Source organism: Marmota marmota, unplaced genomic scaffold, assembly GCF_001458135.2.
Source record: "Marmota marmota marmota unplaced genomic scaffold, marMar, whole genome shotgun sequence".
NCBI classification, from domain to species: domain Eukaryota; kingdom Metazoa; phylum Chordata; class Mammalia; order Rodentia; family Sciuridae; genus Marmota; species Marmota marmota.
The window spans coordinates 21,998,644-22,018,080 of NW_026000229.1; the positions used below are offsets into that span (position 1 = coordinate 21,998,644).

At 44.0% G+C, this 19,437-nt stretch overlaps 1 protein-coding gene across 3 annotated transcripts in view; it reads right to left on the reverse strand.

Moving 5' to 3' along the window:
• Positions 1–1,126: 1,126 nt before the first annotated feature.
• Positions 1,127–19,437, reverse strand: part of Lipc (lipase C, hepatic type) — a 131,133-nt gene continuing 112,822 nt past the window's right edge. The window contains exons 6-9 of one of the 3 annotated variants that reach the window (XM_048793538.1): positions 17,778–18,020; positions 7,283–7,400; positions 5,626–5,844; positions 1,127–1,283 (exon numbers count right to left, since the gene is read on the reverse strand). In XM_048793538.1, coding sequence (XP_048649495.1) covers positions 1,172–1,283; positions 5,626–5,844; positions 7,283–7,400; positions 17,778–18,020 — 692 coding nt within the window. In that variant the 3' untranslated portion in view covers positions 1,127–1,171. Of the gene's footprint in view, positions 1,284–1,311; positions 1,432–5,625; positions 5,845–7,282; positions 7,401–17,777; positions 18,021–19,437 lie in introns of those variants that run through there. The other 2 variants (XM_048793539.1, XM_048793540.1) reach the window with 2 other exon arrangements.

A 19,437-nucleotide genomic window follows, 5' to 3' on the forward strand; every position in this document is an offset into this window, starting at 1 on the left:
TCATGCTAAGCAAAATAAGCCAATCCCCAAAAAACAAAGGCCGAATGTTTTCTCTAATATGAGGATGCTAATTCACAATAAGGCAGAGGGCACTAGAGAAGAATAGCGTTATTTTAGATTAGGTAGAGGGAAGTGAAGGGAGGAGAGGGGAGGGGATATGGGGATAGGAAAGATAGTAAAATGAAAAAGACATTATTACTTACATTATTACAGACATTATATGTGACCGCCTGACCAATGTGATTCTACAACATGTACACTCAGAAAAATGAGAAGTTATATCCCGTCTGGGTATGATATATCAAAGTGCATAGATGCATTCTACTGTCATGTATAACTAATTAAAACAAATAAAAAATTAAAAAGGTAAAAAAATAATAGAAGGAAGGTCAGAAGAGTAAGTGGCTGGGGAAGGGGAGGGAAAGGAAAGGTACTGGGGAAGGAGATTGAATGAATTATGTGCATATATAAATATGGCATAATAAATTATACTGTTACATATGATTGTAATGCACCAATAAATTTTTTAGAGTACATAAAAAGAGGAGAATTATATTTATTTAATTAGTACCTTAATAATTTAAATGGCCAGCTGTCCAATTTTCCCACTTATCACTAGCAATTTTAGTAGCATTCTACTTCTGTGTGTTTGATTCAGTGGAATCATTGTGTGATTTTTATGATACATCTATTAGTTTAATTAGAATTTTTTTCCTTTTAGTGAGCTGTATTTAGTCTTCAAGAGTGTGTATGTGTTATACACAAGTAGTGGTTAATTAAAATTATTTTATTGACGTAATAGTTATGTAACAAAGAAGTATTTTTCCAGCCTGGTTCAAAAACTGATCAGGATAAACTTGCAAGGAAATATTGGAAATTTGACTTAATTGTAAATTAGAGTAACAGGTCTAAAATGCTCTTACATTTGTACTCATTTGCATATATTAGCATTTAAGTAGACATAAAATTGGGAGACTTTTAGTTGTTCAAAAATAGTTGTATAATATAGTTTTTAAAGCTCTGTTTACAATAGGGAAACATGGCCCCCTTTAGATCTAAGCTTTATTTAGATTCATGCAAGATTCTTCATGTAATTTTGGTTTCAAAATGAGGTGACCAATCCAGATAAGGAATAAGATTCATTTATTCTTTACACTGGGTTTTATCAAGCTCATCTGATCTTTCGCTTTGATTTTTTAGAGTTTACTTCGCACTTCACAAAGGTTTTCTCCTGCGTTGGGTGAAGTTGTAGATCATCTGTGATTTCTGAGCAAAATGTCATTCTGAATAGAAAACACAAAACAAACAGCATTAAGTTTTAGATGGTACTTATTGAAGTGGTTCCTCCTTTATCAAATGCTGCTCAAGTTGGGTAATGCTTGTGATGTACTTTCTTCTACTAGTTCCCAGTGTTTGAAGATATTTTCATAACTTCAGAGAGAAACAAAACCTAAGTCAGTGAAAGCAATCAGTGTAAGCTTCCCAGGACTCTGTACTGGGGTGATCTTGGTTCTGAAAGAACTGAAAGCCCTAGGGGCAGCCTTCCTTTGTTCTTCTTTGTAGCAGCTCATCAAAGGTTTGAGGGTGACTGTTGTTTCTTTCACTGCTTTGCCCTTACTCCAGGGCAAACATTCACAGTTCCTCAAGGATTGCTCCAAAGGCAGGCTTAACTCCCAGCTTTCCTTCTTTGGACTTGCTTCAATTTATTCACACCATTCTTAAAGGTCCTTGGTGTGAGGCCACGGTCATCAGCCTTCACCATAAGCCTCTGCCTAGATCAGCCCTATCACTCTGCCCCTTCCTCTTATTGGTGCAGAAACTGTCCATCTAAAGAGAACTGGACATGTGTTTTGGGTCTGTTTTGGACATCAACTGCTACCCTTCTTTGACCACTACATTGGCCTGAGGATGCCATTTTGTATTAACTTCAATTGTATTATCTATCTATCTATCTATCATCTATCTAAATATCTATCTAATTAGTAGTCATAGAGAATTGTAGTTATAGCTTAGATTGCATCTGAGGTCAAATATTTACTAAATCAGACTCTTTAAACTAAAAGGGCGAGATGAGTAATTTATGAATGCATTCCTGAGAAATCAAAATTGTAGAGAAATATATGATGTCAAATATTAAAGACCCTCTTCATCATCACCTTTCACTAACATCACTGCCCTCCTTACATTCATGGTCTGGTTTAGGTCTTTATAGACCTATTTTTATATATATCAATGTTCACATGCAAATGTAGAGTTTTAAATGTAGAAGTGGGGTTATACTGCTTATATATTCTGCAATTTTTCCTTGTCATCACATAATATACTCAGAGACCTGTACTTATCATACATATAAGTCTATTTTGTTCTTTTTTTAGCTGCTGCACAACATTCCATTGAATGAGTATACCATACAAGACATTAAGTACTTAATGTCTTATATAATATAAGACATTAAGATATACCGGAAGACATTAAGTATTTTCCTATTGATGGGCATTGATATTTTCTCAATATTTACAAATAGCACTGCAACAAATTTTGTTTTGTATGCATATGTTCTTGTGTACATTTTTATTATGTACACTGGAAGTATAGATACCTAGAAGTAAAATCTGGGGTATTATACCTATTTAAAATTTTGATAATATAAGTTCCATGAGACCAAGGACTTAGTTCTGCTGCCTGTGATGTGCCTGCTGCCCATTACAGCGCCTGTGCAGGTAGGTGCTCACTGAACATTAGTTGAATGAAATTTCCCTGCAAAGCTTCTGTAATATGAATTTCCATTAATAGTTTTTGAGAATGTCTGTTTTTATACACTTTCATCAATTCTGGATGTTATCCCTCTTTTAATTCCTGCCAAATTTATGGGTGACCACTGATAATTTCATTGATTTTTTTGCTTTACATTGATATGATTACTGTGGAAATTGAACATTTTTTCTCATTATGTTCAAGCAATTAACTTATATCTTGCTGTAGAGCAACACTTTCTGATCTTTCTCTTCAGCCTACTACATAACCTTGGTCATTCATCCCTGGTTGTGCCTTTGGGGAAAAACATTCTCCCATGCAGGCTCTGAGCAAGTTACTTAACCAACTTATTTTTTTCCCCTTGTAGTTAGTAGAGTGACTAACAGTATAGGGCTGAATGTTTGTGTCCTGACTCTGAATTTTGGTTTTCAAAAGGTACTGAAAAATTGGTAGTTTCTATTAGTCTCATGGGATACACTTTATTCCTTCTCATTTGTTATCAAAGAACCGAATCTCAAAGAGGTGAAGCTATTATTTGGGACTATGTCAGTGGTAAGCAGTGAGGTAAAAATTTAGGTTTAGGATAGGCTGATGCAGACATTTTTTGATTCTGCCTATTATATTTCTTAACTCGCTGCCTTTCTCCTGGAGGTGCCCCTTGGCCTTAAAGCCTCTCACAGCACAGCTCCAACAGCCCCAACCTAAACTGTCTTTCTTTTTAGACTTCCTAGGTTATGCAATGCTGGATACTTGCTACTCAAAGTATGGTTTACTGACCAGCAGCAGCGGCAGCAGCATCTCCTGGGAACTGTTAGAAATGCAGACTGTCAGGCCCCACCTAGACCCACTGAGTCAGAATCTGCATTTAGATATAATTTCCAGATAATTTATATACACATTAAAATTTAAGAAGCCTTGGGATAGAGCATACCATTAGTAAAAATAAGTATTCTTGTTTTCCTAATTATGTCCTGGAGTTTCCTTCTTCATGCCAAGAGTCACAATTCATATATATATATATATATAGATATATATATATATATTTTTTTTTTTTTTTCCCCAATGGCATCTGGTGCACATAGAAGGCACTCGGTATTACAGCTTGAAAAACTACAGTACTCGTAGCCCTGGGACCCCTCCCCTTTCAAGTACATACCTCCTAAAAGCCTGAGGGTTTGATGAACTTATATATCAATGTCCAGAATTGTATCTCTGCTAAATTAGATTAAGGAAAGTCAGATTAATTTGACCAAGACTAATGGAGGAGCTTGCTGTTGGAAACAGTGCACGGGTGACAAACAGACAATGAATCAGACAAACCTGAGGCACATCTGGGCTGGAACAACCATTTTCAACATGTCAGGCCATGTGGCTTCTGTGGGTCTCGGGTTCCTAATCTATATAGCCAGTGCTACCTAGGTCAGAGCCTTTGGGAAGGCTGTGTGGGATTAATGTCATGGAGCACTTTGTTCAATGCCCACCATGCTGTGGCTGTTCTCTGGGTGCCAGCCTCTTCCCTCCCTCCTCTCTTTCCTTCTTCAATACAGCAGGGGTGTGCACCAGTGCAAATTGCAGGGCAAGGCACTCAGAATTACCGTGGTGAACAGCCACCACAACAGAGGAATGACTTTCTAGTTAAGAGAATGTAGGGAGGGAGAACGCTCAGAAGTAGCATTGCTCCAAAGGGCCAAAAAGTCATGCAAGAACAGTTAAGAGAAGCAGTTTAATTTTCTCAGATTGATCATGTGGAGAAATCTGTTGGCAGACCACAGAGTATGCTCTTAGTAATTGCCAGGATTTTGCATCCCAGGGAGATAAAATCTCCGAGTGCGGTTGTATAAGGGACCCAAGGGGCATAAATCTGCCATGTGCCGGCTCCTGGCAGTGAAACCCGAGGCTGAAGGAGGTGTGGAGTGCAGAGGTTAGAAGTCTGTTTTCCATCTCCACGAAAGACAAGCCAAAGAGAGAAATGGGCTTCCCAACAAAGGAAAGCAGGAGGGAAGAGACAAGTTTCTCAGATACAGAAGGGCAGAGATAGGGAAGGGCCTGGGGAAGCACAGAATTGTCCTGTCACTGAGAATACAGAAAAGCATGGTTGTCATGGCAAAATGTGTTGGGCTTCTCTTTCCTCTGCAAAGAAGGCTGTAGGAGCAGCTGGACCACCCTTCCTTTTCTTTACTCCCCACTCTCGGCTCTAATCCATTTTTGTGCCTGGGGATTTGGGGGCCTGGAGAGATGATAAATCACATTTATTTCTGCATTTCTTAATGGTAGTCTATTTGTTCCCGTTAGAATTTCTTAGGGATCTTTTTTAAAAAAATGCAATCTGTGTCCTTCCCAAAACCACAGTGAGTCAAAAACCCCGAAGGTAGGACCAGGAATTGTGCATATTTAATAAGCTTCCCAGTGATTCTTTGGCATCTAAGATTTGAAAGGTATCACCACTGAGAGAGAGGTAAATTGTAATTGTTGAAAGCATTTTTCTACATCAACAACAAACAAGAAATGTATCTACTAGCAGCACCTTGGACCAGCAACACTGACTTCACCTGATGATCCATCTGGACAATGAAGTTTGAGAAGCTCTAGGCTGGTGAGAACATGCTCAAACTCCAGAGGGAGGTACCTGTTAACCATGGGTATCAGAAAGAGGCTAGACAAGTTGTCAGAAGACCTCAGTACAAATCCTTGCTCTTCCAGCTGTAGCTGTGTGACCTGGAAATGGCACTTCACCTTCCTGAGTATCCACTCTCTGTCATTAGGCATCATCATGCCCACTGCATTCACTAAAGGTGCTGCTGAACTGTGAAACTGCCTGGCACATGTGGGTGCTAAATACGTTAGTTACAAGGAGGTAGCACCGGTCCTCACCTTTGCTGCGTTTCTCCGGCTTTGACTCTGATGGTCTTCAGAACAAGGCCTGAATAGTGGGGCTTTGTGCCCCATGGGATGATGGTCTGGACTGTGTTCCAGATGTTGGCCCACACAGCACTATTTTCCCACTTGAACCTGATCATGATCAGCTCACCAATGTCCAAATCCAACGTGATGAGAAAGGAATAGGTTTTATTACTAATAATTCCTTCACCCCTGAAGATGCAAAAGAAACCAGACCGTTAGTTTGGTTGTAACAGTGAAATGATGCTTAGGGCTCATTCAGGATGCGTCAAGTGGCCTGAAGGACTTGTGGCTTAATGGAGATGGCAATGGGCATGGCAGGATAAAAAGGGCTTTCCAGATAGTATAGTTGGGAAAATCACATTATTCTCTGAATTAACATATTAAAAAGTCCTGCTACCATGAATCTAGTTAACTTTCTGTAGCGCAAAAGGAAGAAATCTGGGAAGACTGTGTGGCTTCAGCAGTGGTCTCTGGACAGTGTAGCTCTATGTGGATGATGAATGCAGACACCCACACCATATTCTTCTCTCCCCAGCAATGTTCTCCTCTCCCCATACAAATGGAAACATCTTTTAAAGCAACAAAGCATAACAGTAATAGCAAAACCAAATAGAAAAAGCATGCACCAATTTAGAGCAAGATTTAGATGCAGACTTTGAGGCCTCATTAGCAGCTTTATTCACTAATCTCTAAGACATTAAGATATCTCAACATTGACAGAGCAGCTAGATGCTCTTTTCACCATTGAGAACAATCCCCTGGGGGAGAGATAATATACAGTGCCGAGGTAATGCTGGATTTAGGGTGATGCAGATGGATGGCATGGCTCATCCTAGCTCTTCTGTGGTCTGCTGTGCATATATGGGAGTCCCCTCATCCTGCTTGGCCATCAGCATCCTAAGGGGGTCCTCTCTTCCTCTGTGGCAGAGCACCGCATGCTTGCTGAATGACTGAATCAGTGTGCCCTCCAGAGACCCGAGCCTTGGGGCAATCTTCAGCAATCTGAGGCCTATCCCTGGAGTGGGTGAGGGCTACTGTCATTTCTCAGGGAAGTCCATGCCCAGAGTCAAGATGCCGGAAAAAAACAGCGTTGTGCATTCTGACTAATGAAGCTGGGGAGTCTCTAAGTGAGGCCCAGTGAGGCTGCTGCTGGTGTTGCGTGCAGTGTATAGCAGGTCGAAGGACAGACGTGTGGTGGGGACGGGCACTACAGGCTTATTGAGACCGGAAATCTGCACTAAATTGAATGATATGATTTCATTTCTGGGCTATGCTTTCCAGAACTCACCATAGGGTGTTCTGGGCCTTCTTTTGGACATCTGCTCCATCCCTTGCCACTGCTCCTTGTCTGGATCTGCCTCTTTCACTGCACATTCTTGGGGGGCTACCTCTGGCTTCCCTCTTAGCTCACAGGACATTAGCAGGGTCACATGTACAAGCAGAGGAGGGCCTCAAGGGGCTAGGTTGGGTGAATGTCATATTGGACAGGGTGTTTGGAGCTGCCGTAATGTGAAGAGAAGAGAAATTTGTGTCTGGCTTGATCCTTGAAAAACAAAGTCACTCCAGATCATGTGAGAAAAACAGGCATGTCACCCCCACAGCAGGCTGGAGGGCACCTCGTACTCACAGAGTGATGGGAATTTTCTGCCTTTCCTCTTTTGTTCCGAGGAGCGACATGGTGAAAGTTGGTTCTACTGGTTTCTCAATTTGGTTGATGAACTGGATCTTGAACTGGTAATGATAAACTAGTGAAAGAGAGAGAGAGAGTGTATATCTGTGGCGGAGAGGTTAAGCAAGACGTTTTAATTTTTAAAAATCTCATATTTCCTAAAATTTAAAAATGCTAAAAAGTTTGGATTTATAGACATTGCAAATGTTGATGATGTTTTTTCCCCCTGAAAGGTAGAGTTGTGAATGCTTTTTATCTTCTTCTCTCTTCTTCTCTGTTTATCCTAAATTTCTGCACAGGACTTACATTGTGTTTACAATATAGTAATGATAAGGGGTTGGGGGTGTAGTTCAGTGGTAAAGTGCTTGCCTAATATGCATGAGACCCTGGGTTCAGGGTCTCATGTAGTCCCCAGCACTCAGGGTCTCATGTAGTCCCCAGCACTACAAAATGAAAAGATAAAAGGTAAGTATTGCCCAACAAAAAATTGCAGAATAGAGTCCAGGGGTATGATATTTGGCATTCTCATTGATTTCTGGATGCAAGTCTGCTAGAATATTTTATGTCATTGGCCAGAGTCCCTGATAAAGGCAATATGAAAGAAAACACACTGCTGTTTTACACTTTTTTGGGGGGGAGGCGGTACCAGGGATTGAACTCAGGGACACTCAACCACTGAGCCACATCACCAGCCTATTTTTATTTTATTTAGAGACCTGGTTTCACTGAGTTGTTTAGCACCTTGGTTTTGCTGAGGCTGGCTTTGAACTTGCGATCCTCCTGCATCAGCCTCCTGAGCTGCTGGGATTACAGGTGTGTACCACCATGCCCAGCCTGTTTTACAGTTTTGTGTTTGTCTTATGAGGTTTGTTTCAGGATGGGGCAGAACCCAGCTAAGAAATGTAGGCCCTAATGACCACATCTGTGTATTCTGGGCACTTCCTGGCCATGCTCTGTGGAGTTCAACGAGCATGCTTCCCAATGGAAACAAGGAGACTCTAGTTCTAAAACCTGGGCTTACGGTTGTCTGTCTTACCAACTTACTGTCCAGTATGTCCTTCCACTAGGTTGTTGAAAGAGGGTCATTTATTTCATTCTTTCTTATCTAAAGACAGTCTACATTTAATTAACAAAAGCAAATAGTTTACTAGAAGACAGTCATTGCTAAATACTAGCTGCTGCATCATCCCAGGTACTCCTCATGACAAGCCTGTATGTGGGCATTGTTATTATTGTCTCTATTTTATGAATAAGAAAACTGGGGCTCAGAAAGGATGAAGTGGCTTGCTCAAGGTCACATAGCAAAGTCTGAGCTCATAACTGCCCTTAGCCTATTGGAAGTCTCCAAGGGGCTCTGGGTTAGCCTGTATCATCACACCAACCAGCTGTGGGGGTTCCCCCCTCCCTCCCTTCCTTCTTCCCTCATTCCCTTCCCCCCTCCCTTTCTTCCTTCCTTTCTCTTTTCTCTTTCCACTGTAATTGGCTGTGGGACTTTATCAAAATCACACCATTTAGACTTGGCACAGTGGTGCATGCCTGCAATCCTAGCTGCTTGGGAAGCTGAGGTGGCAGGATTGTAAATTCAAGGCCAGTCTGGGCAACTTACCTAGGGGTGTAGCTCAGTGGTAGAGCACCCCTGGGCTCAATCTCCAGTACTACAAATAGGAAAAAAAAAATCCCACTTCATTTTCAAATAGATGATCACTGCTTGGCCTTTGTCTTACTGTCTCCATAAACTGCTTGTCACCAGTGGTCCAGCTCCAAGATGGCCACAGGTTTAGTATGACATATCAACTCTATTTGTTAGTGGTGACTACCTGGAGCCCTAGTTTGAGATGGATTCTGAAGCCATGTTCACTCTTGGGAAGTGGGGCAAAGGATAGGAGATTTATGGTGTGCTTGTGTGTATTTGCCTTTCCAATTCTAGAGAAAGATTAACCCACCAATCCTAATATGATGCTTTGTATATAGTAGGTGCTTAACAAACTTTTGAGGCGTAAGCTAGCAGTTTGCTTGGCAGTGATGTACCAGGATGTGTACTAACTTTGAGCAAGATGGAAATTACTTCTGAGGATTTAACAGCTGAGCTTCCAGCTTTGTTGTAGTTTCCTTTTGGAAAGCTTAGATTATGGTAACCAGCCCCTTGACCGTCCCTCCCTTATGCCTAGCATGTGGAGTCACATCATCTTGGCAGCCACACAAGCCTGGCAGTGCTATTTCAGCACACTGGCTCTATCCTGGGGTGCAAACGTTGCTGGGCCTCTAGACGCTTTACCCAATCCTACCCTTGGGCATAAACTATCTTCCTGTTTGGATTTTGTGGCAGATTTGCTCATGCGCCTACAGATGCTATCTCTAGGTTTACTTAAGGGGCTGTTTCTAAAGCATCAAATGTTTATTTATGTTGATAACAAATACCAACCACTAAGAGTTCATTTGTACGCCATGAGCATTACGCTGAGAAAAGAGCTAGCCTGGGTAATGTCTGGCACCCAGCACGGAGCCCTGGACAAGTAAGTGCTCAAATTCTTGAGCCTGAACAAAGTAGCCTAATGACTCAAGACGTCACCAAAGGCTGGGGCAAGAAATAAGAGAGGTGCTGAGGGGTCACATGCCAGGAAAGGCCCCTGAACCCTGGGGGAGGCGTTCATCCCAGAAACCTCCGGAGAGGTCTTACACCATTCGGGGGTCAAGGAACAAGAGAACAGTGTGATAAGTTGAACTCAGACAAAAGGAAAGGTCCTTCCAAAGACATAGGCTAGAGGGGTCAGGGTGGAACCAGGTAGGGTGTGGACACAACCTGGTGGGAGGACTGGCTTCTAAAGGAGGCAGGGCATATTCCAGAGCACTCAAGGACCCCACAAACATAGGCCTTCAATTAAGTCTAATAAATATACCAGTTGGAAGTCTACTGTGTGCTCAGCCCAGTGCTTTTGGGCTATTGGAGATGAACAACTGACACTGTATAATTGGTAGTAAGCATAACAATGTGGGCTCTTATATATGTATTTACTTTTTGCCAGATGCTTTGCATCTATTATCTCATTTAACCCCCACAACAACTGACACTATCTTATTTCATTTTAGAGGACACTGAAGCACACAGTGCCTTTTTTGAGGATCACACAGTTAATTATAAGCAGCATAACTGGGAAGTAAACCCAGGCAGCCTAGTTGCAGAACTTGAACTTTAAATGTCTATACCCAGGACCTATAGTTTTATATCCCCTAAAGAAAAAGTTGAAATGTGAAAAGAGATGTAAATTTAAAAATGTCATAACAATTATTTATTTTAAATTATACCAGAACACCCTAAATATTCAGTCATAGAAGAGTGGCTATGAACTGATAATGACAATTCTTTTTTTTTGAGATGGGGTCTTGCTATGTTGCCCAGGCTGGCTCCAAACTCCTGGGCTCAAGCTGTCCTCCTACCTCAGCCTCCCAAATAGCTGGGACTAGAGGCACATGCCACCACACCTAACTAATAGTGACAATTTTGATAATGACCATTTAGTATTTTACTATGTCACAGATACAGAGCTAGATGCCTCACATGATTATCTCACTTCTCTTTACAACACTTTATAAGATGCTCACTTTATCTTCTCTCCTACGTCATTTTATAAAGTTAGGTCACTAGCCTACTGTCATGTGGCTAGTAACGGGTAATGCTGTGATCAGAAGTTAGTCTGCTGATTCTGAGTTCATATGCCCAACCGTGTGATTTACTCTTATGAAACCATTAAAAGGTATTTTTGATATGATTTCAATGCTTATGAAAAAAAATTTAAAAAAGAACCCCCCCCAAAAGCCCCACCAGGATATGAAATTGCCTTATCTAGTATGAGACCAACTCTACAAACAATGCACAGTAGCAGGGATATTCACAAAAATACTAACCACACTTAGCCCTGGAGAGGGCAGAGAGGCAATTTTCATTCTCTTTATGCTTTTCTGCAAGATCCGTATTTTCTACAAAAGGCATATATTTTAACTAGAATCTTACTGGGAAAAGAAAGAGCTTTTTAAAAAATCTTTAAAAAAGAAAGCAAGAGACCTAGAAGCTGCTGTGTCTTGGCCTTGAAGGAACTTGCAGCCAGGGGACAGAGTCACTCTTGGGACCCTGCTACCTTCTGCCTTGTCTCAGGGGAGAAGTCTTGGGGTCACATCACGGTATCTCCACAAATGCACAGCATTCATGAGGCATCCAAGGGGTACTTAATGGGATCTTTGTGTGACAAACCTCAGAGGATGTATACTGCATCCCAGATCCTAATTGTAAACAAGAAGAGCATAAAACAGCTTCTGTTTGCTGAGATCCTACTATGCATCGGGTTACATACTAAGCAATTTACCTACCTCATTTTAGGTCCTTATAATGAAACCAGTGGTGACATGCTGGCCAGTCTGCATTTCCTACCTCTACCCAGACATCCACTCTCCACCCAACTCTGAGCCCCAGAATGATGTGACCTTGTTAACTGTATCTCCTGGTTCCCTTCCCAACTGGTTTCTGGTTGGGTTTGGCCACTGGGGAGGGCAGAGGAGAGAAGGGAAGGATCTCTTCTCTGCTCCCTCCTGCTTTGGGGGCTGACTGGGCAGCGGCTGTCCCCAGGATTAGCAGCAGCCCCTCCCCCACAGCTTGGGCTCTCCAAGGGCCAGTCCCTTCCCTGCTTCTTCCATTCTGCTGCTGATTTTCCTGATACCTTCCTGGCCTCTCCCACTTGGGCTTTCCGCTGGCCCAAGGGAACGAAATGCTGTTTGCTGTTGAGACTGATACCAGGCTAATGATCCTGGGGAATGACAGACAAGGAAGCCGTCTGAAGTGCAGTGGAATTTGAAGCCAGGTGTCTGACTAATTCTGAAAGACCCTTCCCATTTCTCCTGGGTGTTTGGTTCTGCAAACTAAGCCTGCCCTTTGAAAGCTTGGCCCCGAAGGAAAGCTGCCGTCAAACCTGCCTCCCAAGAAGCTGCCAAGACAAAGTGCCTGCTCTGAGCTTTGACATCCCTCCTGGGCCACCCCTGCAGTGGAGCCCACCCTCCTGTCTCCTGAATGTCTAGCCCTGAGTAGGGATCAATGTCTCATGTTCCTGTACTGGAGATGTGCGTTTGTCTTCCCATTTTCTTAAATCCGTGAGTAGAAGAAGATCAGTTTCCCCATCAGAGATGTTGTGGTGCCACGATTCTGGGAGAAGATGCTTGTTTAAAACCTGGGAGTCGGGATCAGATGGTTACCAAGGCCCTGGAGTGTCACCCTAGCGTCAGGGCCATGCAGCAGGTCTGAACATACAAAGGTGTGTGAACTCTGAGAAGCCTGGGGAAGCGTGTACCCGCAGAGCTCACAAAGGAACCTGTGTTTTCAGGGGCATTCCTGAACAGCTCCACATCTGCATGGTGAATCCCGTGTCACTACTGTGCAAGGACAGTCACAGAAATCTTGAACTATAATCAACATTTTTTTTGATGTGAAAGGACCTTTCCTACTGAGAGCTAATTATTTGTTCTTATTTGAATTATTGTAAGCATTTTTCTCTTTTTTTAAAAAGAAGTTACCATCTTCTGCTTCCTCACCCCCACACCAAAAAAAAAAAAAAACACTGATGCTCTTGCAAAGATTAAGGACAGAAGTGTGAATGATTTCGCTCACTTTGCCTTATGACATGTTTAGTTAGGATGTAAAAAAAAAAAAAACTGGGGAAAACACTTTTGATCCTTGGCTGCAAAGAAACAAGTCCAACACAGGCCAGGTTCTGGCAGAAGAAATTATTTCAGGTCTTGCACATGAAGGCATGAAAGAGTCCGTTGACTGTGAATGAGATCAGGCGACTCCATCTGGAGCAGAGATGTGAGACCTCCAGAGAGCCTCCTCACCAGGAAAAATCCTGGATCTAATCCACGTGGACCCCTCCAGCGTCACTTCATAAAGAAAAAATTAAATTTCTTTTCACATGGCAGCTACTGTGAGCATCAGGTTATGGAATTTATGAAAAAAGAATGTTTTGCTTCTTTTTTCTCACAGAAAAAAAAAAAAGATCTGAATCATTAGATATTGGCTCTGGGAGATCTTATGCCTCTCATTGCAGACATCAAAGAGGACTTTCCCCCCTCAGCGTATGGATTTTCTCTAGTGGAGACGGTAGAAACGAGTGCCTTTGTGCTTCCTGAAGCACCAAGGATTTGTTACTAGAATTGAAATGCTTCTGACTTCGGGAAGCTGATGATCAGGAGACGGAGGCCCTGGGCTGGTGAGGTCTGGAGTGTGGCTGAAGGAGGCAGGCATGCTGGAGGGGCTGAGCAGGCTAGGTGAAGGAGAAGCACGAAGACCTGTGGTGGTCACGTTAGGACTTGCAGCACTGCCCCATTCGCACAAAATCCCTGATGTCACAGGACTGGATGCTTGTCCCTCCCCGGTGCTTCTTGAGGGATGGTGAGAAGAGTCCTCAACTGAGAGATGGAGCCCAGGGTTGGAATCCTCTCTGCTGCCTGCTATCTTATGGTCTTGTGCACATGGAGCTTCTCGGGAGCTCAATTTGCCCATCTGTGAAATAGGGATGAAAAGCTCTCTCACAGGGTTGTGAGGATGTGACAAATGGCTATGCAAAGGTGCCTGCCTTCCTGAAGGTGTTCGCTTGTGTCACCTACTTCCTCTCCAAGTTGCACTTTGGCTAGTTGTCATCTCACCAACCGGTGCAACAGAATGCTCTCCTCAGCTGGAGGAGTGACCGAAACAAGTGCCCCAGCTGGAGGAGGCCCAGGGTACAGGGAGAAAGTTCTGGCAAAACAAACCCAGGGGAAGAACCCAGGGAGTCAGAAAGAAGGAGTGTAGGAAGAGACCGATTACTCAGTGGAACAACTGAGGAGTGTGAGGTCACTCAGCGTACAGCCCTGGGTCCTCCACTTAGGAGTGAAAGGAGCAGGGACATGGCACCTGGACCGGCTGCGATTAGTTGCTTGTCACTCCTGGGTTGTGTGACCTTGGAAGGATGATCTAACCTCTCTGAAACCTAATGTATTCATGGGAAAATTTAGCACGCCCCACCCCCACCTCTGTTTCTGTGAGGATCAAATGATAACTGAGCTAGTTCATGCTGCACATCTAGCATGGTGTCTGGGCAGAGTGCCCCCCTGTTAGTGACACTTCCCTGCCCTCCACCCTGTTACCTCCTTCCACTGCGCTGAGAGTGGCATTAGTCCAGACACTTGCTAAGCAGAGTTTACCCAGTGCAGATTAGTGCCCCTCCCCCTGCTGAAAAACAGGCTCCCAAACTGGTCAAGTTTCCTCCCACGGGAATGAGAATGGAAGTGGGCGATAAACTGCCTCGTTTCACCGTTTCACCATTTCACGCGGAGACCGTTTCCCAGTTCTCTTTCGCTACGGCTGCTGTACTCTCGAGGGTGTTTACCCGATGGTGGTAGAAAATAGATCCTTTGATGGTTTTGTGGAAACATCTTGGGAAAGAGGGGAGTGCAGGCCAACTTAGTCATCCTTTGTGAAACTACAATCAGGAGGCGATGTTTATCTTGCCCAACCAGACCCTGTGCTAAAATATAGAGTACAATTAGATGTCCTTGGAAAATACAGATAGTGGTTTCTCTGCTTTGTGAAGGATCCACAAGTAGTCATCGACATGCTGGAGATGGCCAGTGGAACCGGTTTGGGGCCCAAGTAGGAGATGATTGTGGCCACGATGGGTGGAGAATGGTGTAGTTATGTGGCCCAGATTAGAGGCTGCATGCCGGCATTGTGGAGAACTTTCTGCAAGGATGAAAATGTTTTCTGTGCTCTGGGACACAGCAGCTACATATTGAAAAGCGGCGCCTATGACTGGGGATCTGAATTTTTGGTTTCCTTTAATTTAAAGTATTTAAATAGCCCCATATGGTTAGTGGTGGGTACGATACTCGACAACATAGCATTATACAGATGATTTCAGCATCCCCTGAACAACTGCTTCCAAACAGGCACATGTCGCAGAGTGTCGTTTCTAGCTCTCCCAAGGCAGCTTCATGTGATCACAGAGGTGCTGCTGCCCACTGGAGAGTGAAACTAGGTGGAGCAGATTAGGACTTTGCTCACTGGAAGGATAAACAGAACTGGGGACACTGGGGGGAGTAGATGGGTGGGTGCAGAGCAGGCCCTAACTCATTATTGGAATATCCAGCAGGAGTGACTTTGGTCCTCCTCTACAGGAAAGAGATCCTGAGAGAGTGCTAGTTGGGTCCCTATAATCTGGCTCCTGCCTTTTACTCTTATTTTCCCCTCCCCCGCCACTCCTCCTCCTACTTTTTTTGGTACCAGGGATTGAACCCAGGGGCACTTAACCACCAAGCCACATCCCCAGCCATTTTTATTTTTTGAGACAGGGTCTCACTAAGTTGCTTAGGGTCATGCTGTTGCTAAGGCTAACTTTGAACTTTCGATCCTCCTGTCTCAGTCTCCTGCACCACTGGGATTACAGGCATGTGCCACTGCACCAGCTTCACTTGCTTCTTTCGTTACCTGTTTCTCCTCCCTACTTCCAAGCCCCCAGGAAATGTCCTCTGGTTGGGCCAAGCCCCTATTAAGATAAAGTTCTCAGTTCATTCCATGAAGGTGAAAAATTGCCTCATTTCTTTCTATTGACAGGAAGTAGAAAGCACTCCCTTCCCCTTTCCTGCACAGATCAGGGGCAGGTTCCTGCAGTAAAAATTGCCCAACTCTTTGGAGGCCCAGGGTCTAAATGTTGGCTCTGACAAGGATTCACTCAGTGTTCCTGCAAATGATTTGCCCTCTCTGGGTCTCCATTTCTCCATCTGTAAAATGGCTTTGATGTTGACATATCACCATGAAAGCAGATCATGATTAGTGAGAGGTTTCATCATCCAGGTGGTGGGTCATTGAGAACAGAAGTGGGTTAACCCAAGGAATTCCCAAATGGCAGCCTGTGGTGGGGGAGGTCCCCAAAGCTGGAGCCCTTCCAAATGCCCTTACCTGCTCCTGAAAACTGCCTCATCCTCCAACCCTCAGAAACAGACAGGAGGGGACCCTCTAGCCCCTCATGGGGGAAAGATGTGCTCTCAGGCCAATTGTTCCTCAAGGCCTACCTGTTGACCACAGGACTTGCTTGGTTCCAATCAGGGAAATCTGGCTGATAACCTGATTTCAGATAAATAGAGGAATTCTGTGCCTAATATATAAGTCTCTCTTGAGAGTCTGAACTAGGAAGTGGGATGACAAAGGAGCACTGGACTGGGAATCAGGTGGCCCCGTTCCAGGCTTCATAGGCTGTGTGGCTGTGGACATTCCACCCAAATTTTACTTTTCTCCTCTTTAAAATTGGGAAATAGTTGGGTGCTGTAGTGCAAGCTTGTGAGTCCAGTGACTTGGGAGGCGGAGACAGGAGGATCACAAGTTCAAAGCCAGCCTTACCAATTTAGCAAGGTCCTCAGTAATTGAGAAAGACCCTATCTCTAAATAAAAAGTGAAAAGGACTGCAGAAGTAGCTCAGTGGTAAAGTGCTCTGGGTTCCATCCTCGGTACCAAAATAAATAGATAAATAGATAATTTTTTAAAATAAATGAAACTGGGGAATAACTAGCCCTACCTGCTTGGCTCCCTGCTGTGAGAGTCACAAGTATTCCAAGGTGGTGCGTACTGTTTGTATGAAATGCTGAGCTAGTGCCAAGTTCAAGTCCCCTCCCCCACAGTATCTGCATAGTCATAAAGGAAGGGCACACCACCAAGTCCTTCTCCCAGCCCCACTGTGGAGAGTGCGCTGTGAAACTGGAAGATGCAAAATCACTCCTGAGCTGTTTTAAGGATTAGGCAGAAATGTTGATGGCAACAGATGGCTTGTTCCCTCCAGGAGGATTTGAGTGTTTCTCTGCTGGCCTCTGCTCAGACTCAGGAAGTGGCCACAGCCCTTTCCTGTTCAACCCAGAGCACGGTAGGGCCTCCCTTTCTGCCTGAGGTTAGGGATCTGGCTGGGAAACACTGGAAGCTGACTCATGTCCTGGGGGAACCACCATATGGTAAGAATATCTGTAAGAAGGTGGATTCCAACCTAAGGGGTAGAAATGAAGAGCTGAAAATGCAGTTGAGAACCCTGTTTCTTCATGGGGGTCCTGAATGGAGTGGAAGAACCGGGTTCAGGACCCTCCAGTCTTTGGACAGTGAGAGAGAGCTGTGTGGTCCAGGTGACTGCTGGGAACCTTCCACATGGAACATTCCAGGGAACATGAAAATGGACAAAGAGACCAATCCAGGGATTGCTCTAGAAATAATCAAGGTTTCTCCTCCTGGTCCTTGACAGCAAGGTGGCCATTATTGGAAAAGGAGAAAGCCTGTCCGTGCTGCTGCCTAAAGCGTGCACAGCCTCCGCGACACTAGAGTACAGAGCTGAAGGAATCTCAAGAACAGAGTGGAGGGAGCTTCTGAGCCTTGCAGACCAGGGACACGGGAGGCACTCACCTTTGAAGGGGGACTGGGCTCTGGTCACAAGGAAGAGCTTCTTGCTCTTGCTGTGCCGCTCCTGGCGGATGTGGTAGCCCAGTGTGTTGCAGCGACCCTTCTTGCAGCTCAGGCACAGGCCCTGGCTGAAGCTGTCCATGTCACTGCACTGGTAAGCCATGCTCTGCATGTGGTCGTGCAGCAAGGAGTCGATGAAGAGGTGCACCGACCGCTCGTGGGCACACTTTATGGTCTGGGAGATGGCTGGAACCCAGGGCAAGAAGAACATTGTCACCTCTGAACTCCAAGGGACCCCCAACTCAAAGAGACATCTTGTTTCTCAGCCCACAGAAGATTACTAGTAGCATCCTGCAGGGGTAGGGGTAAGATTGCTGAGGTTGGCTCCCTGACATCAGCAGGAGGTAAGAACAGCCAAACACTAAAGAGAGTAGACCCCTCTCAGCCATTTAGTGTCAGGGAAAAATCCTTGGCACACAGTCGGTGTTTTCATATGCACCCCACATCCCTGGGAAAAGTCAGATCATTTAAGAAAGCAGAGTAGCGTAACTTATTTTAGAGATATTTCTCAAATGGTTAAAAATGCCCAGATGCAGGGGCCTGGAGTGGGTGAGCTAGCTCAGGTTGTGCAGAGTGCCTCTCTCCCTCTCTTTCTTTTTAATTAGAACTTTATGGTTACACATAGTAGTTGGGTTCATCCCGACAAACTCAAACATCATGGAAATCCATTTCAGTTCATGATCCCCCCTTTTCCCTCCCTGTCCCCTCCCCTCTCCTCTTCTCCTTCCTCTACTCTACTAGACTGCCTCTTCTTTTAATAAAGGCAGATCAGTGAGGCACTCCTGTGGCATGCTAAGGCCCTTCCTATAATGGCTGCCTCATGTCCCAAAGTGGCCACTGCATCCCCTGGGTCTGTGAAGCCAGCAATGGGACTGGATTAAGACGTGCCATGGCAGGCCTGTAAATGTTGTTAAAGGGTCCACCTCAGCTACTTGGGAGGCTGAGGCAGAAGGATCATGAGTTTGAGCAACCACTTTAGTGAAACCCTATCTCAAAAAAAAAAAAAAAAAAAAAAAGGGAGGGGTCTGGGGAATGTAGTTCAGTGATAAAGTACCTGCCTAACATGAATGAGGCCCTGGTTTTAACCCCAGCACTGGAAGAAGAAAACAAAACAAAACAAAAAACAAAACAAAACAAAAAGACATGTCCCAGTCACCAATCACCGGGACTGAAGAGGTCTAACATTCCCAAAGCAAACTTACTAGTTTTATCTTCCATTAATTTTTTTGAACATGGAAATAATAATATTTATTCTCAATAAACCAGCAACATCCCCTCATTAAAGCATCTATTGAGCATCTAACTTTAAGTTATAGAATTGTCTAGTGAACCTCTAGGATCATGGGCTGTATTGAGCCCAACAGGATTTATCTGCTTTATTGGGCTGTTAACTATCAGCTATAGGTTGGGAGGAATCTATTGAAAATTAAGAGATTCTTTCATGAATTTTGATCTTAAAAAAAATAACTCTCCAAATTTTAACCTAACTTGTAGTGAATTATTCTTAAGGAATATTAGGAATCACCACAAGACATGTGAAATACCTAAAGGTCTACCTATAAAGGTCACAGGTGACTTTGCCACAAGCCATGTTTCCAAGCAT